The sequence below is a fragment of the Anguilla anguilla genome, chromosome 8 (genome assembly GCF_013347855.1).
Source record: "Anguilla anguilla isolate fAngAng1 chromosome 8, fAngAng1.pri, whole genome shotgun sequence".
Taxonomy (NCBI): domain Eukaryota; kingdom Metazoa; phylum Chordata; class Actinopteri; order Anguilliformes; family Anguillidae; genus Anguilla; species Anguilla anguilla.
Window position 1 is genome coordinate 50,844,858 of NC_049208.1, and position 25,013 is coordinate 50,869,870.

The 25,013-nt window shown below is 39.2% G+C and overlaps 1 protein-coding gene across 1 annotated transcript in view; it reads right to left on the reverse strand.

The window, feature by feature from the left end:
- Nucleotides 1-241: 241 nt before the first annotated feature.
- Nucleotides 242-25,013, reverse strand: part of LOC118233748 — a 67,170-nt gene continuing 42,398 nt past the window's right edge. The window contains exons 11-19 of the mRNA XM_035429651.1: nucleotides 19,654-19,719; nucleotides 16,356-16,451; nucleotides 16,005-16,094; nucleotides 15,687-15,752; nucleotides 6,714-6,844; nucleotides 6,038-6,180; nucleotides 5,003-5,153; nucleotides 3,845-3,983; nucleotides 242-1,139 (exon numbers count right to left, since the gene is read on the reverse strand). Coding sequence (XP_035285542.1) covers nucleotides 1,135-1,139; nucleotides 3,845-3,983; nucleotides 5,003-5,153; nucleotides 6,038-6,180; nucleotides 6,714-6,844; nucleotides 15,687-15,752; nucleotides 16,005-16,094; nucleotides 16,356-16,451; nucleotides 19,654-19,719 — 887 coding nt within the window. The 3' untranslated portion in view covers nucleotides 242-1,134. The remainder of the gene's footprint in view (nucleotides 1,140-3,844; nucleotides 3,984-5,002; nucleotides 5,154-6,037; nucleotides 6,181-6,713; nucleotides 6,845-15,686; nucleotides 15,753-16,004; nucleotides 16,095-16,355; nucleotides 16,452-19,653; nucleotides 19,720-25,013) is intronic.

Sequence of the window (25,013 nt, forward strand, 5' to 3'; positions counted from 1 at the left end):
TTTCATTTTGTCAAAAATGTATAAATAAAAATGGTAGGCCTTGATATTCCATGTATTCTTCAAAAATATTTGACCCTGCCTCAGCAACATCATTTTCATGTCGTATTTCTCTTTCCCTCTTTTCAAGAACAAGTTTTTGTATTACTGCCCCAAGTCTTTGTTAAGAGTGTTCAAAATGACCGATGTGCATTTACTATTTCAGTAGAACCGTTTCAGGTTTCATATTTTTCCTTCTGTTCTTTCTAGGTAAACCCCTACCTCTGTATAATGGTGGCTAGTTGGCACCTGGTACTGGTGAAATTATTTACTGCACCTTTAAATGAGTCAGTTGTTATTTGTAATTTCAGAGCCCTACTGTATTCTCAGAATGCCCATGCAATGCAGTGTGCATTTCACTCATGTAAATTGTCCACACACTTCTGTCCGTAACATTCTTGAACAACTGCATTTTAAACCTTATTTACCCCATCACTTTTTACCCATATGGATAAGGAGTTTGATCAACATTAGATCAACATTCAACTGAAGACGTGAATACAAATGTGGTGGAAGAAGTAACATTTAGTTCACATTAAAAATTAATATAAAAATACATTTTCTTAGTAATACCAATAATGACATGGTTAAATGTCATAACCAGATAGGCAGGTCGATAAAGAGCATAACCAGAATGGGTCAATTTTTTAAACTAACATTTCAATGTTAAAAGTAACATTTAACCTTTTTACCGTTAAAGAGGCTTTACAAGAGATCTCAACTAAAGCGCTAACTAAAAGCGGTCCCTGCATGAAACATTCTACATAATGCATACAATACATGAAACACACAATTTCATTTTGATGGTAAAAAAAAGTAAAATATGTTTAGCCGATAGTTTCATATAGCCTCTTTATCATTGTTATGTGCTAAAATTGCAAGTATTTCTTTGTTACTGAAAGAAAGTCTGAAGTATAGTCTGATTAAGTCATCCAAATCCGGCATTGCAGAAATTGTTGTGAGCACCAAAACTGATGTAATCCATCTAATCATTTTGAGAGGAGACTTTTGCTGAAATTGAAGACGGCAATTTGGTCTCTGTAGGAGGGGATGTAATTTGCCAGAGTTGCATCATCCATCAGCACGATGACAGTGCTGTCAATCTGCACAGAAGTAGAAAGAAAATAAAAAACAAACATTTTTTTATATTATTTTCTATTATTTCTGCACGTTAAGGTTAAGCCCATTAAGTCAGTACTAGTGTCAGTAGGGAAATACTGATTAAAATCTGCAGGAAAACTTTGTATGCAGGGGTTAGTACAATAATGGAACAAAAAACAAAACTCATGCCTCTATTTTACGTGATTCTGCATAGCTTTTCAATAACTGGATCACCCTCTCCTGGTTAAAAAAAAGCCAGGGAGTGTTAAAGCCTCTCACTGTGAGACCTCACACTCAACTCACAGGTTTATGAGTACCTGGATGTTGCCTGTAGAATAGGCGTTCCGCATTTCAGTCATGGCTACTGGACTCCGTATCTTTGTAAACGATTGCGTTTGTAGTAACCGCTGTTTTGAATCCAATTCAATAGTTAGTTAGCTAGCTAGCTAGCCGGGATAACATGCCGTGAGACCATTCTGACCTGAAACCCAGAATTTTAATATTGGCTAGGACTAGGTGACAAGTGACGGCGAAACTATCATAAAGGTAGCTGGCGTTCAAACCCGGGTTCAGAGGGCCTTGGAGAGACGCTATGTCTACACTGCGAGACCGCAACATTTTAAAAAGCAAGACAGAGCTAGGGAGATTAATTTGTCCCGTTATTGGAAAATAATGTACTTCAAACTAAAGAATAGTGTTAGAGACCCCCTCACATACACCAAACAGTGCATCGAGGTCACCAACTATAAGAAACCCCTCTGCAAACCAAACAGCGGAAGTATCTGAGTGGTGTAAGGAATGTGTGTAGTTTGACCTGCTGCTACTGGAACGGGATTCATTTAATGTTATCTCAGTTATCTAAAAATAATGTTTTAACCTTTCCTCTGTGTTAACAGTCATGCATAGATGGAGGAGACTGCTGTCTGCCAGTTGTGTGTCTTTATACGAAACGCTGTCTAACTTGGTAGATGCGGATATGTCTTTGGCCTGTGTAGCCAGCATAAATACAATTGTGTGTCCTGCTGCCACACCAGTATATGGGCGAGTGACTACGAGGTGCAGATATCTTAAGTTCTATGTGTATGCTAGGACCTTACAACTGCTATATGTGCTGTGGTAAGAGTGAAAGGTTTCAAATGAATGCAGTTTATTATTAGTAATAATGACAACATACAATGGTGCAAAATGTGAGTGGTGAAATGGCTATATGCGTAAATGGCTTACACACGCAGGAGACCATGTTGACAAGTCTACCCAAACCATTGCACTTCCCTCCTTATATACAAAAACGATCAAAGCAAAACACCAAGTCATCAAGTCATCAAATAAAGACACAATCATGGCAAAACAGTATAGATCAATGATCCTGCTTGCACTACCTCTGTCAGCATCACGCAGAGGTTAACCTTTGCATCTGGCTGGGTGCTGGCCCATAGGTATCAAGATATTTAGTCAGCACCCCACCACTAAAGACATCAACTTGTTTCCCATGACATCAGTTTTCCAACATTACAAACATGATTACATTGTGTTATGGAAAAGTTCACATAATATTGATCCAATCGGACGTTATTCAACTGAGAATTGTCTCTTCATCACACTTTCTGACTCCCTGTCAGCACAGTAAGCAGTCTGTTTTCCCCTGAGGGTCTGATAAGAAGCAGACTTCTTTGAACTGCCGTACAATAGCATAAAACTTGCAATACCTGATTACCTGATTTTACTTACTCTACCCTTGATGTTAGTGTTAAATAATGTGGTTGAATTAAGTGCCTGGATAACGTGTCTTATAAACTGTGTATAATGACTTGTTTCCAAAGGCTGACGACTTACGTCATCACCCTCAGAACCAACAGGGGAAATGTAACAATGTTTAACTATACACAGGAACTTTGGCTCTCTGACCAATGTTATTTCATTAAATTGGGCTCTACTGACGTACCAAATTCTGATTGGTTGTTGAAACTCCATTCATATGAATAAACCTCACTACAACAATAATGGAATTTGAGGCATGGGGGAAAATAAATACACTAAATGATGTTAACCATCTCTTACACTTGCCAGTGGTTCCAAACCAAAACAAACAAAAGAGAATGTGACAATTGAGAATACATATGCGTGAGAGAATATGTGGCTTTTCTTTATGCTGTGATTTGCCATTGTATTAATCCTGACAAGTGTCAAATGCATAAAGCTAGGTGATGCAAAAATGCTCTCATAAGACACAAGCTTGTTTTGAACAATTAACATAGTGACATTTTAAAACACAATAAAGATCTGTAGGCCAGTCATGCAACACATAGGTAATGAACACTTTAACCTGGCAATTTTTTTTTTAAACGCTTTTACAGTTTTTTTTTTCTGAATGATGATGAATCTGCTGGCGAGTGTTTACTCAAGTAAATGGTCCCACCCCTTATCTTAGCACAAGCCTAGATCCACACTACAGAGGTCCACACAACAGAAATTAATAATTACATTAGTTCTATAAAAGCCCTGAGAATGTAGGCTACTGGAAGGCAAGTCCTAAGTCTTTAGAGCCAAGTTTACAAGTTTCGTGTTACATGACTTCTGGAACTGCAGACAGCTTAGAAATGTGTCTTGCCAAGTATTTAACTGTTGATTAGAATAAACACAAACATAAAGACAAAAAATTAAGTAATAACCAGTGTATTCCATGGGTGGATACTTAATATGACAATACCTTCAATGTTGTAGATCTGTTTCTGTAGACTATCCAAGACTCCCTTCAGTCCATCGTAGTCATTTATGGGGAAGGTAGTATTCTTGTTGGGGAGATGTGATGACAGGGCTGTCAGTGTCTCCCGGGCGACATTCCCAACCTGCCAAATAAGAGACTGAATTATTCCCTCTCCCTCTCTCTCAATTTCAATGTGCTTTATTGGCAGGACAACAAGTCATATTTCCAAAGCAACACATACAATACACAGAAACCTGGAAACCACATATACAACATGCAACAAGTATGACCCACAGCACTATAATAATAATAATAATAACAACAACAAAAACAATAATATTAAAAAACATGTTCACAATGTAAAAAAACAATTAACAGTAAATAATACATTTTTCAATACATTTAATGCAGAGTGTTCGCTTTATGTCCATTACCTTGTGGCATGTGGCTACATGTTTAGCTGTTTGTGGGGCTTATAGGCCGTTCTGCTAATATTATAGATAATTTTGAAGTCACTCATACTTTGGATGTTGGGGAAAACAATGTTTACATTGTACATTTTAAGGAATTCCTCCCTTTCTTGATAATAATATGTGCAATGTAAAAGAAATGAATCTCTGCCTCTACCTATTTACTTGTGCACTGGTCGCACAGCCTCTCTCTCTCCTCTTACCTTTAGCTAATCCAGTTTTGGTAGTAAACTTGTGGAATTTCAGTGTAATAAAACCAAGGTTTTTATGAGTGCAGAATTCCATAAAACTTCAATCATTATTACAAACTGGAGAACTGTCAGGGTCAGGACCAGAATGCACATGTCTCCAGATATAAACAGCAGCAGAACAGTCTGAGAATGGTAGCAAAATCATTTAATATATTTATTTCAGAATGTTATCGGAGAACAATGCACGCAAGAAATAATTTAGGAGTTTCCAGTGTATACCACACAATGTAATTTGATGGTACAACGTCCATTGTGTGTATGAAGTTAAAAGTTCGCCTATCTGTTTTTGAGCAAAAAGACGCAATGAGACCAACTGAAGAACAAAAACACGCGGTGTTGTGATATTTTCAATATTGCAATTTTCTGATACATATCTTGTAAGTCGCTCTTGGATATGGTAATTTCACGTATCAGAAAAACAATTCTTACACATATCTTACCCCAATAACATAACGGGTGATATGCCTGTCATCCATAGTTTTGATGACCTTTGTCCAATCCTTGTCAGATGGATTTCCATCTGTGATGATGACTAGAACCTTTGTAGCACCTGGAATGGCACCAGCTGTTGTGCTGCTCAAAATATCGTTTCTGAAACATAAGAAATTTTATACAATGTATGTGCTTCATGTGAATGTTTTATCACAGAATCCATTCAAATGCAAAATGTTAGGTCCAACAATGTGATTTTAATTTGATGGTAAGGGGTTGGGGAGATATTTACATGGATATAATATCTGCATGCTTTGTGTGAATGTATCTGTCTCTCATTTTTGCAACTATCTTATTGTATGATGTTGTATTGGATTTTGAATAATGTCTCATCACGGGCTGGTAAGTGTCACGACTCAATTCATCGCAACAATTATTATAAATTCCTGGTTATGGTAGACTAACCTTTGAAATTGGGGGAGGGGGGCACAACTGCCTATTTGGCACTTGTTCTCCAATGATGCTGTTACCGTGTCATTGATAGATATGCCAGAACTATTTCCACTGAACAGTATGGTACATCTGACCTCTTCCTCCGTAACAACCATCTCCATTTCACACTCCGTGAAGTTGCTCTTTGTGTTGCTGTGAAATGTCAGAGAATTTCCATTCTCCCTGACATTTTATTGGAATGACAAGCTGATTGACTGTATATGCATGTCCATATTCACAATGGGCTGTCCATTAACCTTTTATGGTTAACAAGGCAGGATACAAGGCCCATGCATGTACTAAAAACTTCAATTTGATTGTGATTTTTAAAGAGAAAATTGCATGGAGGTGATTGAACAGACGGTTTTATAAATCAGGATATTTTTGACCGTATGCACTTTTCTTCTTCTGTGCATGCTTCACCTTCTGGTGTAGAACCTTCGTAAAGTGTTATAAATGAGGCCCCAGGACTAAGGTTATCACAATATCTATTCAGCATAAACAACACTGATACACATTGATTTTAGCCATCTAAGAAAAAAGTGACTCACAGAACATTGTTCATTGCACCATATGTGTTGGTGAGGTCCTTCATGTGTTGTTCCTTTTCTAAGAGATCCAATGCCTTCTTTTCCTGGTAGTCTTTAAAGGTGAAAACAGTGCGGGACCTCTTCGAAAACTGCATTGCTGCAAACTGAAACATTTAAAAGAAGCTTCTCATGAAATAACAATTTAATGACAATTATTCCACATGACAATTATTCCACATTATTCCACAAGGTCCATGCACTTTCTCCATCACTCCATATTATCCAGATTGATTGTTCTCATATTTCAAGCTACACATCATCTGCTAATTTCAGTTGGTCCATTAGTAAAGTAAAATTTGGCAATCAGCATCACATTCCAGTGTGTGGTTGACTGTGTGACCTTTATGACTGTAAGGTTTGAATGCTGGAGATATCAATAGAAAATATTTTTCTTCAAGATCGTGCTACTTGCTACTAATGTGTGTGTGCTCTAATGCATGTGACATCAACTGCTGCTTTTATCACAATGCAGTTTACATGCAGTCAGGTGTGAATGAGTCAAAGAAAGCACTTCATGTGCACCTGAAGAAGCAAATCTGCAGGTGCAGCCACTTCATTGACATATTTTTTAGCAAATTATGTCAATGAAGTGGCTGCCGTGTATGGTGTACACATAATATAGTGCAAGTGTGTAGACCTGTGTAGAGGTATTTGAAAGTGTCTTCATCATGTCAGCAATGAAGTCTTTGTTCTTCTTAAAATCGTCTGCTGTCAGGCTTTCTGACCCATCAAACAGGAAGGCAAGGTCCACTTTCCTCTTATTGCATTCTGAGTAAACAAGACATGTCACAGAAATCCTTTATATTTAGATTTTTTTCTGAAGAATTAAAGAACATTAAAAAACCTGAAAGCAATCACAAATAGAAACAACTTGTACAGATAAATATAACACTACAAATATTAAATGCAAAGCGTTACTCTACAATGGTGAAAAAATGAGTACACAAACATTTGATACAATGCTTGTAGTGTTAATCAGTAACAAGGAGAAATCGTAATTAACATATATGAATTAAGAAAAAACAATATAGTATAATTGTAATCTCGAGTTCCACGGCTACTATGAATTGGAGAGGTTTGAGAACTATAAGTTTAGAAACTGTGTAAAAAGGTTGATCACAAATAGTCACGCTGTAGTCGCCATAAAACCCAGGCAAAGAAGAGGTGAGACTAAGTGGTGTGACCTCAATGGGCTAGGACTGCCAATAAAAAAATGACCAAGACCTTGCTGGTGTTCAGTGTCTGACAAAAGCTCAGATAGAGGCGTTCAAATGTTGAAAAAGGCATTTAAATACCTTGAAAATATTGTAAAAATAACCATGCTAACGCATATCTATGATGCACCAGCAATCTTTGTCTTCACGCAATTTTACTGAATTTGTGGACCTTTACCTGTACTTGTTATTCTAAAATGTGTTCAGGATGTTTTTGGGTGTGCCACTCTGTTCTGTGTGGGGAGGAGTGGGTGTGGCTACAGATCCTATGCTTTGGGAACTGATTTTAGTAGAGAGTTTGTTGCTAGCTAGCTGAAGAAACCCAGATACAGGGAAGCAAAAAGACAAACTGACAGGGTTCATTCAAGGACTAGAGTTAACCTTGGAATAGCTTTTCCTCAGTGGCATCAGCTGAAGTTTGCCAAGGGGACAAAAAGCAGCACAGAGTTCACTTGGTTTCTCCTGGACCTGTAAGTAATGTTACCTCTAGCTATTCAGCTTGCTATGTTAGGTAGGGTACTCGAAGTGGGTGGGCGAGGTTGAAGACAGAGGAGACTTCTTCGATTGTAAACACAGGACCACAGCAAGGCTAAAAATCCTGCATAGTATGCCTTTAAGCTATAGTTTTTCAATTATTTCTAAACATGTCCACACCACGGAAGTCATGAAATACCTTGGAGGTTATGATAAGATATTTTGCCCTTTCCATATGATACAGATTGAAATTTGAAATTGACACATTTTTCAAAAGTATAATCCTGTATCTGCTTTATGCAATTTCTCAGTGAGGTAGGATTTCAATCAACATAGTAACCCCTGCTTCATCACTCATTCAGTGACACCCAGGTTGAGAACAGCTGTGACATGATCGGTTTTAATGAAATACAAAGTTGATGAAAATCACAAAAAACTGGAAAAAAAGTGGAAGTTTACATTCATTTATTAAATTAATTAGATCACATCACAGCAGTGGGAAAACATATAAATAACATGCGCAACTATAGCAACAGTAACAAATGCCTGTTTCAAAAAAATCTATGGGCACTTGCTGGCTACTAGGAACAGCCCATAAGTTGAATACATTAACAGGCTGGTGGATTTACTTGCTTAATTCAGACCATCACGGAAAGAAAGAACAGGCTTTTTTTGCCTTTGACTGAACATTGTTAGAAATAGAGCATACTTGAATTGTATCACTAAAATTTTGTTACTGCATCTGTTTTTATTTCTTAAAAGTTTGTTACAGTAAGTTGTACATTGCAAGATTTGAATCTTTGATGGAACTTTTGTCACTGATATCGCTGGCAACACTGCTGAAAGGGGCAGTCAAACATCAAACAAGAACTGACAAGAACAGGAACCACTGTTCTTCGGGACCTTCAATGCTGCAGAAATTTTTCTGCACCCTTCCGCAGATCTGTACATCAATTCAATCCTGTCTTGGAGGTCTACAGACAATTCCTTCAACTTTATGGCTTGGTTTTTGCTCTGACATGCACTGTCAGCTGTGGGACCTTACATATACAGGTGTGTGCCTTTCCAAATCATGTCTAATCAATCTAATTTGTACCAGCAGAGGTAAAGAACAAATTCTCATCTAGTATTTAAATTTAATTCTTTCCTGGATGGAAACGAGACAGCGACATCTAAACTTCACTAGCAATGTAGACTTTGAATTTGCTATGAGCTACCCTATAACCATAAGTTACCACGTAGTTAACTTTGGTGAAATTAAAACAATATACACGAGTCCCCATATAAATCACAAAACCCACAAACCAGGTAATCCATAAGTAAGTTTTAAAAGAAATTGTTCTACTTCACATAGCCTTCGTAACCAATGAACAAAATACTTCCCTAATCCATATACATCTAAACACATTCACAAAATAAAAAACGTACACAAATGGGCAATAAAATTAAACCTTTTGGCACGCTTCTCCGTGGCCTTGGGGCACCTGTGGTCATCGTACTCACGGCTGCCTACACAGTTCTCCAGAGAATTTGGCGAGGAAGAACTTGGAGATTCCAGCATTGGAAACAATCCTTTGAGAAACGCCAGAGTCGATCTCCTGGTAGGTTCTCTCCAGGGTACGAGCACAGTCTGTCCTCTGAATTGTAGACATTCGGCTGCGCATTTGCCCGTCGTTAAGTCTCACCAACCTTCTCCGTCCTTCTCCCAACTCTCCCTGGCTCCAACCCTCACCAAGGAGGATCTCTAATCGTTTTGTTTTCTTTTGTAACCATTCCAGCCCAGACATCAATTTACAACAATGTAACAAACCAAACTGCGCAGCCAATCACATAAAAGGTCAAAACCAAACAAACATGCATGATCACAACTAATTCACCAATAGGAAAACAGTAAACAAGTCAGTCAGCGAATTCTTCTCTTAGTAGAATCCCAACTGCTGAAGATGTGTGTAACAGACATAAGGGCAGTATCTAGAATAGCACAAAAGCTCAACCCCAAAATACACAAGTGTGCACACCACAAAAGTTTAAAAAGTATCTCTCCTGTAAAAGGGTGTCATTTTGACAGTAGAACCCTTCAAACATAAGGGTGTGTTCTGCTCAGCACCGGTCCAAGATACAGGATACAACTCAATTTGGCATACTTCCTTTGGTTTTTTCAGCTCCCAGTGTAGTAGCGGCACTAAGTGCACTAGAAGACATTGAGATCCTTCCATACTTTCATGAATAGTAATATGTAAACTGCTGTTGATGTGGCACAGCAGACACAGAGATGGATCTTTCTTAACCAACCGTTACCCTTTCAAAGTGTTTTTATATGCAAAGGTCAGAAGACATTCAATGCCTCCAGCTTGTCAAATGGTAACAGTATATTGATGGTAGTTATTATTCCTTGGTCTTGCAAGCTCATGGCCCCACTCTCAGGCAACGGGCACTTCAACATACTGGAGGTGAAGTCATCAAACAATCAAGGCTGAAATGTCCTGGTGTCATTAGCAGTAGAAGACAGCCTCGGTGTTCTCAGACACCAGCAGACATGTTGCCAATATGCAAGGCACATCATTTAGCCTAATTCAAGTAAAAAGTTAAAAGTCTGGAAATTTGACATTTAATTATGACAGAAGGGCTCCTGAAGTGGTCTACATCCTACCCCAGTTCTGTGAAATTTTACTATTGCATTTCTTAATAATCCCACCTCAAACTTTCCATGTAATCCAATAGACGCCAATTGAAAAATATGAAAGTTTGGATAAGAATTTCTCTCTAAATGTACAAGTTAACAAAATTCTGACACTTGCTCCTGGCAGAAGGGGTCCTGGTCTACAGCCTACCCCATTTCTGTGAAATTTTACTGTAGCATTTTTTAATAATCCTACTTCAAACTTTGCATGCAATCCAATAGACGCCAATTGAAAAATATGAAAGTTTGGATAAGAATTTCTCTCCAAATGTACAAGTTAACAAAATTCTGACACTTGCTCCTGGCAGAAGAGGTCCTGGTCTACAGCCTACCCCATTTCTGTGAAATTTTACTGTAGCATTTTTTAATAATCCTACTTCAAACTTTCCATGTAATCCAATAGAGGTCAATTGAAAAAAAGGGAATTTTTGTATTGAAATATGTCTCCAAAATTAAAAGTTCAGAAAATTCGCACACTTGTTACTCGCTGAAGGGGTCCTGTTCTACATCCTAGCCCAAATGCGTGCAGTTTTACTATAGCATTTTCAAACAATCCCACTACAGACTTTGTTTGCATGTCAATACAGCCTACATACATATTGAAAAAAGTTATCTTTTGGAGTGGGTTTATTTGAAAACTGCACATAAATAGTTTCACAGTTAGGGGGAGACATACAGCAGGACATCATCGGTCAAATAATCAAATGTCAACATTTTGAGGCATTAAAATTTTCAGAAGAAATTGCAATCCAAAAGATCACTTTTTTCAATATGGCTGTATTGACCATAGGTCACGCCCACATAGCCGATTTTAGCGCACCTGGATGGACACCTAATTGAGTGCACCTGACTGGACTAATTGCCCTACAAGACAACAGGACTGAACTAATAAAAGAGGGACTCTTTTGTGAGGTGAGGTGTGTGTGCGCTAAAACTGAATAAGGCTAGGGGCTCTGCCGTTTGTGAAAAGGGGTTGCAAAGATCATAGACTTGCACGGACACCGAATTCCTCGGAATGCACAGATAAGTGTTCTGCGTTACCTGCCTCAAGTCGCTCAGATTTCTCTCTTCTGTTTTTAATCTAGTATTATGATGTTTTAGCTTAATACCTGTATTAGCAATACCCTTATTTTAGCATTTTATTGCTCAGGGTACAGCTTAGCCCTTTGGCCAGGGTTAACGGCCAGTCCCCACCCCTAGCTGCTCAACAAGGCCCATAGTTGAGGCAAAGAGGAGGAATAATTTAATAAGCCACCTTGACCCGCGTATTGTGTGTGTGTGTGTGTGTACCAAGCTGCCATCTTATAATAATAAATTCTTTTGTATATTTACTAAACTGATTGCCTGGACCTTGTATTGTTGTTCGCATCTCTCCATTGTCATAAAAGAAATGGCTCGTTACACTAGCTAGGCTATATTGTTAGCTAACGTTAGCTAGCTAGTTAGTTTTTATATAAGAAGGAAACTTTACTGAGGGAGGTACTGTTTATCCAAGTTATTTAATTTTAATTGTAGTTGATTGTTTTCTGCACTTTTGCACGTTGCATATTTTTTAAACCAAAAGCAATTAAAGTGGTTAACTTGTTTACAGTAAATGCATTGTCTGCTGGTTTATTTTTTTACTTTTCAGTGCACCACGTTCAGTATGCTACTTAGTACTGTATCACTTTGAATATTAAAGTGCAAATTAACACCAGACAACTCTTGTGAGTTTGCTACCTTTTAAGATTAAAAACCATAGAAGGGTAAAAACATGCCATGCTGACATTGGTATGATGTTCAACACAGCTACAACTAATAAAATTGATAATGGCTGTGTTAGATTTACAGTAGGTGTGCAAACGATCAAGCGCTGACAAAAGTCAATAAAATAGGCGGCGCTGTGGCGGTGGGGGGCCCCCAAATCACATTCTGCTTAGGGCCACATAAAGGCATGGGCCAGCCCTGGTAAACACACGTCCCTGCTTCTCATGACTGATATTCTCATGAAGGGCGACAAATTAATTAGGACAATTTCAGTCAAATCTACAAATATCTAAATATTGAAGCAAGCAACCTAAAAACCGTCTGGGACGCACACAAAACTCCGGGTAGGTGTGAAAATGAGCCCAGAAGTGTTACAAAGTGAAATTCCCCTTTAAGTTCTTAGCGCAAAGCCCCTAGTGGTCGGCACGCCGGCGTGCCTAGATTGCTCAATTCAGATATTCTGTGGTCCTGCAACCAAATTATGAGCTGAAAACACAAACTTGGTGTTCTTACCTTTATTAGTAGACGATTCAGGACAACTATGTCGAATATGGAGTTTCGCAGCGCCACCATTGTCGCGCTGGTCGTGCATTTACCAAGCACCCCCTGTGAGGGTGGGGAAGTAGTAACGACCACATGCAACTACAGTGAATTCAATTTCAAAAGCGGTTTCTTTGATTTACCCACCATAGTGGAATAACCACTCGGTCTCAGAAAGAGACTTTAAGGAGGGGGATAGCGAAAAGAAGACTCAGCTCCTACGGGAGAATATCCCAACACAAAGTAAATGTCTCTGCAGGAGAACGAAACTAAGGCAGACCTGCCAACCTTGGGAAAATATTCTGAGTACCACAACAGTCAGAGTAATGCTTAGTTCACATGCTTTCGCACCACTTTGCTTTGCACACGACAGTCTGCAAGAGACACACACACACACACACACACAAGTCTAGCTTCATAATTCTAGTTTTGACTGTAGAAGTGATCAGGCAAAAGAGTATAATTTGAACTGATTCTAAAATATCACTTGCACTGCACTGGGCCATATTATGATATACTTGCAAGTCAAAAGTTTGAGTACACCTGCTTAAACCCATTTTTTTCATGATTAATATTTCATTATATGATATGTGTGCTTATACAAACTGATAACTATAAGTGAATTGCATTTTAATTATTTAATGAAAATGGAAATAATTTATATTTTGTAACAAGTTTCTGTTCATGATTTCCATTTGTATTTAATAATTAAATAATTGAATCAGCCTATATAGGCACATATCATATAGGGCTAATGAAAAAAGTATTCAATTGAAAAATTATCTTGGAATGTAGGCCTTTGTAACTAGAGGTTTAGCTAAATTATTACATGAAGCTCCTTAGTGGCTAATGTCAAAATAATAAATGCACAATGTGCAAAATGCATGGTGCGGAAGTTTTGCGGGGCGGAGGTACGGCCATTGCTCCTGATATTTTGCTCCAACAGAGTGTGCGCGATTCAATGTTAGAACAGGGAGTCTCTGTGGCGTTCGAGTTACTGCAGCTAAATCATTCCATCAGTTATTCACACCGTAGCCGTCTCGTAACGAGGTTAAATCGTAGGCGAGCTACTACTACGGCTAACTATATACACAAATTTATCTCATTAGGATATACCTCTTGAAATGCATCATCACGCGAAGTTACCGAACATGTTTTAACGTTTGATATGTTAACATTACGGTCACATGTTTGTGCTTGATTAATACTCTCCCACTTCTCATTTTACCTCGGCAATGCAGCGTTACGCCTCGGTGGATAATGAAGTACCGCTGTGTATCAGTGGATGTTGAGTGGGTCGGGGAGGGGTTACAGAACCACAAGCACAAGGTCGCATCTGGTCCAATCCGAGGGATGTACTTTAAATACCGAATAAATGTACGGTATTATTTTGTATTGATTGATTGTTTTCCGTAATAAATTAGAATATATATTTTGTACAAACCGCCCGCTCCCGACCATAACAGGATGCAAACCGCCCGCTCCCGCGCATAACAGGATGCAGAGGGCCAAATGGTCATTTCCTTAAATGAATACACATCAGAGGAGGGGGAGGGGGAGGGGGGGGGGGGGGGGGTGGCGCTTGTGATTTTTTTCCCGGGAATGTCACCACAGACACCCAGTTCTTTAATCATAAATTATTAGTATTATAATAATATTAATTAATATAATAATAGGCTCAATCACCATTGTGTTACCTAATTCAGCGATAGATAGTGACTTAACAGACATTTATTTTAATGAAAATCTTCGAGATTATTACTTTAAATAAAGATAACCTCTGCTTGCTGCGATAAACAAATGTGGTGTCCGGGTTTACAGCGATGTTCATCTGTTTCCTGTGTCAGGGCATTTCCTCTAAGCTTTTCAGTTCCCAAAAGGGTGCAGTGCCTTTCTGAATAGTTGAAAAAATTTTAACCTTTTTTTTGCATTTAGAGTGCCCACACAAAAAAGGTGCTAGCTGAGGCCCATTATCCGGAGAAAGAACGTTCTGGAACTCTGGAGAAAAAAAAAGCTTAGTAGCGAAAGGCTAGAAACAAAGATTCTGTCAGTAATATTCCTTTCAGGCCAAAAACTTTCTCAGTAACGCTTAGCTGGTCATGCGGATTAATGCAAGATTCTGTGTTGCAGACAACCTTTAATACAACACAACATAAAACATGCCACCGAAAGGTTAAAATGTATGTATCTCAGGTGCGATTATGTCATTAAGACTGGTGAATATGGGTTTAAATAAACCAAAAAGAATGAAATATTTAAAAGGAAACATAGTTTAAGTAATTTATTACGAAAAATATATAGAAATAAAAATGCTATGGTGTAACCTCCACAAAGTTAATAAAGTAATTAACAAAAAAAAAAAAAACAAACAAAAAACTAAGCGTAGAACTCTCCCCTATGTTACCACAAACACATGAAGCAAATTCTGTCTATAAGCCTACAAGACTTCCCACCAAAAAGTGCAAAAAAACAAAAATCTGAATGCATAAGGGTACACCATTAGGGTATAGTATCACGTTCAAATAAATGAGGCCTTGACTAATAGGAGGCCTCAAAAAATATTTGAGTACAGGATTTTCTGGCCCAGTGTGAAATCTTTTCAGGGAGCCAAAATCCCTGGTGGCACCCCTGTTCCCCAGTAAAAACTTCCCCCTGCCCACAAGTAGTCTCCACTTCGTCAAGAGGAAACACAGACCCCAATGTCTACTGGCACACCATTATCAACACCACTGTAACCTTTTCCCAGCAATTCTCCCAATTATGTACTGACCAGGCTGCTGGCTATAATGACCATTTGTGAGTACATACTTCTGAGCAGCGTAAAATCATTTGCTACATTTCTAATGTTACTTTAATAAAAGTAACACATAAATCACATAAATTTTTTCGTCATACACATCAGAGCTCAATTAACATGATGGCACAAAAATGATTCTGATTTCTCATAAAAACTCACCATTGTAATGGGAAATAATTTTCCACAGATGCTTGACTTGCAGCTCCTCCAAGTTGCTCTTAATGTCTGATGCAGGAGAGAAGAGAGAATCTTTGTGCACTCACACTCATATTAGCAAAGAACAGTGAACTGCTTATGAAAACAAGTTTGCAAAGTCAGTGATCAAATGTTGGCAGCTTGGGGCAAAATGCAAGGAGGTCAGGAGGTCATGGAAGCTTCAAACCTGTGATCCCTCCTCTACCTGTCACCCTTTGTTAGGCGTATGTGTGCTTCTTCACGTGTGTGCGTTCAGCCACAAGTCTGCGGTTTCAGACTGACCTGCTAGCCTCTGCTCCGCAGAAGACAGAGAGATGGAGAGTTCCCTGTTCTCCTCCTCCAGGGCATCCGATCGGTTGCTTTTCTGAACGTCTGTGGCAGGAAGGCAGATTTAAGAAATGGTGGAAATTTGAATTAGAAGATTTATATTTACCGTTGTTTGGCTCCAAAACTTAATGTTGTCATCTAATGAAACTTAAATTGTGTGATACCATCTGTAATGAGAATTATTATTATTATTATTATTATTATTATTATTATTATTATTGATGTTGTTGTTAAGTGTTATAGTAGTGGCTCAGAGGAGGGTTACTCTGGTAAGAAGGTGACTAGGGGGATGCTGGTGACACTCACACAGGATCCCCAGAGCAGTAAGACCAACCAGCAGAGCGAGGCAGAGTACAGCTAGCAGGGCCAGGCTGCACCTGCAGGGGGTGCCACCGTTCCCATCTGCAGAAAGAGGAGAGGAGTCTGTGTGTTCTGTACACAACAACCCGGAGGTATGACTTAATCTCAGTGTGATATCATTATCAACTGCCAGAGTGAAGTTTACTCTCGGCATTACAGCCAGTAAACATGACTTTTATCTGAATATTACATCAGATCTATCTATCTATCTGTCTGTCTGTCTGTCTGTCTGTCTGTCTGTCTATCTATCTCTATCTGATTCAATAGTCTAAATCCTTCCAAAATTAAGATGATATTTATTTTGCATCAAATCCTCATGTTAGTTAAGCTGTATAAAGCAGTATTCAGCAGAAATAAAATAAAAACGTCATTCTATTAGGTCTCTCGATATCAAACATTTCAGAATTGAGGAAAATCAGGTCATGCCAGAAATGTTTAGTCTTGAGATAAATCATCCTCTGATACAATTTTACACATTGGTAGGCAGAATCATGAACAGTGGAGTTTATTAGAGGATGAAAAGTGGTAGCTGGTAGATGGTGTGCATTTGGAAAGTGGAAAAAGGTCTTTTTATGGCAAGCCATTTAAAGTTTTATTCAACTCTTTTTTGATATCAAGAATTAAATTTAAATTAGTTATAATACGTATTTTTGAAATCAAGTATTACATTTGAACTAATTAAAATTGAAATTCTTGATAAAAGGAATTGAATTTTAACTAGTTAAAATTATCCATCCATCCATCCATCCATCCATCCATCCATCATCTATACCTGCTTATCCTGGGCAGGGTTACAGGGGGTGCTGGAGCCTATCCCAGTGTGCATTGAGCGAGAGGCAGGAATACACCCTGGACATGCCAGCAATCTATAGCAGGACACTCTCACCATTCACCCACACACTCATGCCTATGGGCAATTTAGAGTCCCCAATTAGTCTACCTGCATGTCTTTGGACTGTAGGAGGAAACTGGAGTACACAGAGGAAACCCATGTGGACACGGGGAGAACTCCATACAGAAAGGCCCAGACCGGGACTTCTTGCTGTGAGGCAACAGTGCTACCCACTGCATCACCGTACCATCCTAGTTAAAATTAGTATTCTTGATATCAAGAATTGAAATTCAACTAGTTAAAATTAGGGTTCTTGATATCAAGAATTGAAATTCAACTAGTTAAAATTAGTATTCTTGAAAATGGGACATTTAAATTTTAACTAGTTAATATTCAATTGCTGATATCAAGAATAACATTTTTAACTAGTTAAAATTCAATTCTCAATATCAGGAGTAGAAAGGAAAGACGTAAATGCAACTCTGAGAGCACGCAGGCTGTTTGCATGTACAGCTCGGCATGTGAAAGTTATAATTATGGGCCAAAGGTATAATCATAAAGCAACTCCACAATTTCTTGCAGATTGTTTCATTCTCCAGAGGACATTGTGGAATATTTTTTCTGTGTTTTTCTTATTTTGGTGCTTGGTCCTTTAAGGATATTACTCTGCCTGTACTGATACATGTCAATGAAGCTCATTAACATTAGAACTATTTGAAATTCAATTCTTGATATCAAGAGTACTTATTTTAACAAGTTAAAATGGAATTGTTGACATTAGGAATTCAAATTATTTCTTGTTAAAATTGAATTCTTGATATCAAGCATTTAAAATCGTAACTAGTTAAAATTGAATTCTTGATATCAAGCATTTGAATTATAACTAGTTAAAATTGAATTCTTGATATCAAAAACAAGTTGAATAAAAGCTTAAACGACTTTGCCATGTGTTTTACAATGCTTGCCTTGTAGATTTTATGGTACCCTATTCACTAACCCTAGACACAGCCATGAGTCACAAAGGCACACTCATGATCTGGCTAATTGCCCGTCCAGACCATGCCGCAACAAAGTGAGAAAACGCTTAAGAACACCATGCGTCTGTTACTTTTCCAGCCTCGCCTGTTTCCACCGGTCAAAAAGTCTTGAAGGTTATACATCTGTCATAAAAAATAACAGGTCTGCCTACCCCAAACCTTTTTCCCTGTTTCTAACCCAGTGTTTCTCAGTATGCTGTATAGTGTAAACTAAATTACAACATTATCATTTCTATCAGTTTATTGTATCAATGTTGGACAAGTCACCATGCAAGAGGTGTGAAAGATATGTCCTTTCGGAGGGCAAAATAATAATTTTTTTTAGAATATACATTTTCATTATTTTGTATAACAAATAAGACTATATTGATCTCAGTGAGGATTCATTTTTACATCTACAGTAGACATAAAACACTCAAAATCTGTTATTAATATAGACATAGGATATAAAACAATGAACACAAAACATTATCACAATCATGCTCGTTTATACAGTAACAGCAGTAGAAGTGCATTACTGGAACTTGTAGTGCTTGTAATTTACAAGAAAATTTTTACTAAAACATGTCCAATTATGTGGTTTCTGTTGGATTTGTGATAAAAAAAAAAACATAAATTGCACGAAATATAACGTATGGCATATTTGAGCCCAGAGGACATCTCATGAAATCATTTCTGACTTATTCCCAATGTGGTCCTCCATGGAAACAAATAAACTATTTTTTGAAAATGAAGAACAGCATCTGTCTCACTGTAAACGTTTGCATAAAATGTAAAACATTGGTCCTAGCATACCAGGCAGTCAAGGGATCAGCCCCAGCATACCTCCACAAGATCTTCAAACCCTACATACCAGCCAGACCCCTCCGTTCCGCTACCTCAGGACGTCTGGCACCTCCCCCTCTTCGCACCTGCGCTTCCTGAACACGTCTCCTGTCTGTTCTGGCCCCACGATGGTGGATAGACCTCCCCGTGGAGGTCAGAACAGCTGAGACACTGACCCACTTCAAGCGACAACTGAAGACTCACCTCTTCAGGCTGCACCTCTCCCCATCCCTCCCTACCTCCCTGTAATCTCTAAATGGACTGTAAGCTTAGGGTTGTAGGTAGCTGTTTCATAGTTGACTTAAGATGAGTGCATTAACTAAGTACTAGGTCAGTTTAACCTACAGGGTCCAAGCTTAACTATGCAGTTGTTCCCTGTACTTGGAACTCTCTAGGGTTTTCGACACACTTGTTCCTGGTTTGGTTATACACTTTGTTGTATGTCGCTCTGGATAAGAGCGTCTGCCAAATGCCTGTAATGTAATGTAATGTAAACGTCGTAAATAAAGTGAACTAAGTGAGTTCTGATGCATATAGTGAATATACTAACCGACAGGGCAGTTCTGTTTCTCTCCTGACTCCTGCTCAGCAGCATTGGCATAGATATCCTGATCTCCTGTGGAATAAAGAGAGATTTTGAACCCTTCGAGGTGTAAGACCACAAATATGTGATTAGAACGTTCTTAACTGAACATTCTAATGCTGCTGTAACAATTGCCACTGGTGATGGACAGCGATGAGATCTAGAACACTGACTTAACATTTCAAAAATATATTTCACAAAACCAACTGCAGGCTTCATTTTCAGAGCAGCACAGCACAGTTTCTAAAACATCTCAGAACAACAATCCATCTACTCATGCTATAGCCCTTCACAGTTTGGCATCTGTGTGATAGAAGAAAGGTCAAACGGCAACACAAAGAAAATGAAAACTGAAAGTGCGCTGGCAGTTTGACAGTGAGTTTGAAGAAAGGGGCCTCTTTCTCGGTCCATTAAATATAATGCACTGTTACTTGACGATAAATAAAGGAAAGCTGATTAAAAAATAATTAAAGATAAGATGTAGAGAAGTTAGTATTCATTTTAGAGGGGTTCCCCTGAGTCATAAAATAAATGCTACGCTCTCAGTCCTGAACTCCAGTAGGATATGCAGTACACTATTTTGAGATGTAAAATGACTGTGACAATTGAACTAATTTACAAAAAAAGCAACACACTTACAGAAGTAGGTTTTTAAAGAGTGATTGAGAGATTTTTTTCCAAGTCACCTACATAGTAAGACAATGGCATAACATGACTGTTGAACGGGACTAAATCTTGCTGAAAGTATAACTGTTTGCTGTCTAACTTTTTGGGTTTGAACGCTACCTGCGTAAGCTCTGATTTCTGAGAGGAAAGGTACCCAGAACCAAGCCACAGGAGCGGACCAAGCACAGACAACAGCTATATTCCCTCAAAGAATTAGAGTAGAGCAGAAGAGAAAGTCTATGCGGTCGTTCCCTGCACTTGGAACTGTACTTTCCTCTAGGGTATTCAACACACTTGCTCCTGGTTTTGGTTTTACACTTTGTTGTACGTCGCTCTGGATAAGAGCGTCTGCCAAATGCCTGTAATGTAATGTAATGTAAAGAAAGGTCTCACCTTTGAAGAGATCTGCCGCTTGCCTCTCCTCCAGGTCAGAGAACACTATTTCTGCGTTGCCGTAGACTTTGTCCATCTCACATACTCGGCAGGGAGACACTGAAGTGAGGAAAGCTGTCTGTTCTGAGCTGTGCTGAATGGGGAAAAAAAACACTTGATTAACATGATGGCGTCCTAACCCCCTCACCCCCCCCCCCGTGACTACAAACACAGAGGAAGTGGTGATATGTTATCGCCAGTCAGAAAATTTGAAAAATAAACAAGGAAACCACACCCATAAATAGTCAGCGCTACTGGTACTTAATGGGAAGACCGAAAGCAGTCATTTGAGGACGTACAGTTTATACAGCAGTGATCCTCAAACTCATGCTGAAAAAAAACATTTTAGAGATTTTCACTGCTGTTAAACTCCGGATATTTTTTTTTAAATTTCACCCTGAGAAGAATGGGAGGGTTATACAGAATGTGTTTTCTCAGCTCTGTGGGTGACCCACCCTCTCAAGCTGAGTAATTCAGTCATTTCAGAGCAGGGCTGCCCTACCCTGCTGCTGGAGATCTACTGTCCTGCAGGTTTTCATTTCAACCATTATATTTACACACCAGGTTCTACTAATTAGCAGCTCAACAAGATCTGTAGCTCCTTGTCACTCAAATCACGACCCTCAAGGTCCAAGAACTGCTGGTTTTTACCTGGGAGTCAGGTGTGAAGACAGTCTGGCCAATCAGTAGCACTAATTGTTCAGTTAATTATCAGGGGGAATAGAAAACCAGGGCCGGATTAGGATTCGAGGGCCAGATTTAAGTCTTAATGCTAGAGCTGTTGAATGAGGTGCGCTTTGTCAGGGCTAAAGTTAAAACCTGCAGGACAGTAGATCTCCCAGAGCAGGACTGGGTAGTGTTGTTCTGTTTCTTTAGCAGATCCTGAGAATAATTAATGCACTGGACAGTAGAGGGCGCCAAACACTCACAGCCAGGCATTAAGCAGGTTCTGAGAATATTAAATACAGTGAACGCTAGAGGGCGCCAAACACTCACAGTGAAGTACCGAGGTGCTCATTTTCCCTGACCTTCTGAGGTCAGAGCAGAGAGCAAGTGGCAGAAAATCAGAATAGAGATAGACGCTCCCTCATCTGCTTCCACATTCAGCCCATCTGACCCGGGGAGCCTGGAGATCCTCCTATTTCAGGCAATGTTCAATTTTTAAAGCTCTCAAATAACTGCTAAAGCAAGTTTTGTTTTTATACAAAACTACCCATTTGGATTGGGTGGTTCTGTTTGAAACCAGGTTGTTGGGTGATCTCTGGATTCAGTGTAGTTTTCAGTCATTGTTGTCATGGATAATTGCTTATTTAGTTCCGGTTGAACACGGCTTGTTTTGGCACATCTTTCCGCACCTTCTGTGCTGCCCAGCGCTGACGGGGTTAAAGTCGTTAACCTCTCCACTGACACGCACACATATTCTGAGCCGGGCGAATGCGCCTGTGGGAATTAGCAACAGGCCCAAGAGCTCTGATTTAATCCAGACGGTCCCCCATTACTTCTGGATTCTGGTCAAAGCACATATTTATAATTTATATTTGTGTCTTGGTTCAAAAATTAAGTGCAACACAAGTATTGTGTTATAAATGTTACAGAACTTGAAGTGCTGTTATTCTTCAGATTTATATGGCAACAGCACCCTCTTTTGGGAAAGTACAGCATGCACGCACACACACAAATATTATTATTATTATTAGTGTTCTTATTATTATTATAATTATTATATAATGGAATATCTTAGTGCATGGGATCCCTGGGGAAAGATGCTCTAACCATAAACACTGAATTTATGACCGCAAAGCCAGGCAAAAATATAATGAACAGGCATAGAAAACACACAACACTAGAGGGCGCCAGACACTCATCACAGGCATCATGTCCCTTCAGCATGTAGGTGACCTCCTCATTTATTTACACCTTTAGTTGTACATGACCCAAGAAGTCTGGACATACTCCAGTTTTGGGCAGATTTGACATTTTTAAAAACATACAGTAACTTTCATAAAGAAGCAAAATGAATTGTACATAACTGCCAACATAAGACTATACCACAGGACACATCAGGGAGTCCACAGGTACATTTACAGCACTTAATTACTATGGATATTACAAACAGTACCCACAGCACAAAATCTGCGAACACAACAAATGCTAGAAATACAAATGATACAAGAGACACTTATGGAAACATCCAGAATTACATAACATCAGTTTAACAGACTTTCTCATCCAGAGTGACGCACAGGCACACAATGCAAATGGCACACTGGTAAAATAGCTCACACAGTATAAAACTGAAAAGTTAAATGTTATCAATGTGCTTAAAATGTATACATTTCAAGCATGTACATTTTTTAAAACATACCCAGTAGTTTTAATAGGAAAGCACAGCTTTAGAAAGATGACCACTGCACTGACAAAAAATGCTTGGCCTGCTGATGTATTCATGGACATATAGAAATATGAACTTTAAAATACTGACAGCATATTACTCTTTTTATAAGTCTAAGTGGTTCAGAGGATGTGGCTGCTGATTAGCCGCCTCAGGGCGAAACAAGATATTCTGGGCCTGATTCATTCAAATTCGAGGCAGTGTTTCACAGACAAACTTTTTTATTTTTCCACAAGAAGCGTCGAACCAGTGAGTGGGGTTTCCGTTGTGGTCCCCCAGACTGGCGCAGTCTTCTCCGGACGGGTCCCCTGAGTCCATCCAGTTGTCCGGCTCTGTTTCCCACCAGTACCTGCAGGGGGGCAGAGAGATATGTGGTAACCTGCCCCAGCAGGGGCAACTGCAGCCCCACAGACCTGAGCCATCAACCATGACTCCTCCTTTCAGTCCTACTGCCCTTCGCTTATCTTGTCTTCTCTTGCTCTTACAGAGCTGCACGGTAGCTGGTAATGGTTTTTGCAATTAGCAGTTAGCAATTAGCAACTACTTCACACATACATACCCACACACACACACACACACACACGTGCACACACAAGTACGTACATGCGTGCACACACACACACACACACACACACACACTCCCACACACAAGCGCACACAAATGAAAATAAACCGAATAACAGCACAGCGTACACACCCTTGGTGGTTCTCCTGGGGTGAGAGTGTATCCCTCTGGTTTAGAATCTCCAGCATGCCACCTATTTATTTTACTTTATTTTACATTATTTTTATCCTGATACTGTATTTAACAGTAATTCCCATGAACTGAATGTTAATGCATAGGTCAATTTAAAGCATCTGTCAGTGGTACTAAAAAAAAAATTATTTTAAAAAATCCTGAAGTGTAGGAATTCTCTGCTGGGGCAGGAGTTGGCGACTCTTCCTGGATAGCTACAGGATCTGCTGATTTTTGTTGTTACCCTGTGCTCAGCTGATTAAATAAGGCAAGCGGTTACACAGATAACGCACCTCACCTGGAGGGTATTGGACAAAGCGGGATTTCTGAGTTAGCTGGATAACTGCGCTGAGTGAAACCTGGAACAGCTCTTTTGACTTCAGTCCATGTTCCAGATTTGGGAGGGTTCCGGGTTTTACTCAGAGCAGTTCTCCAGCTAACCCGGTAATCCTGCTTCGTGAAACTGGGCCCTGGTTTCTCAGGGCTGATCCGGTCGCTGATTTTAAGGTGAAAACAAACACCAGCAGACCCTGCAGCTCTCCAGGACCAGGGCTGTAGACCCCTGCATTAGGGGAATTATGCACAGGGGCCTTACTGGGTTCCGCTTCTGTCAAGAGGCGTACCGTCCACCCAGACCCACTGTCCCTCTGTGTCCTGGTCACTCAGCCCAATCCAGTGCGTCTCACTAATCCTGGACGACACAAAATTCTGCTCAACGACAAAGAGGAATGAAGAGATTAACTCAAAAAATATCTGAACAGTGCCAAGTGGGTCGACACAAATATCTCCAAAGCTTATTGATCACCAAGGCTTTCACACAGAATTCTGACGCAATGCGATATCAACTCGTTCTGCCTTCATGCAATGCTTGCCTTGTGATGAAAGCAAAGCAGGGCTATACAACAGTGCATTTTCATTATTTATAAAATTAAAAAATTTACCTTTACCAGAGATGCTTAAAAAAAAAAAAAAGTCTCAAAATATTGTCTTCTTGCCCTGTTCCATCAAACTGTATCACGCACAAGACACAATTAACTATACATGATTCTGCCACTGTCACATGACACATGACATTCCTGATCCTGATTGGCCGGGTTCTTT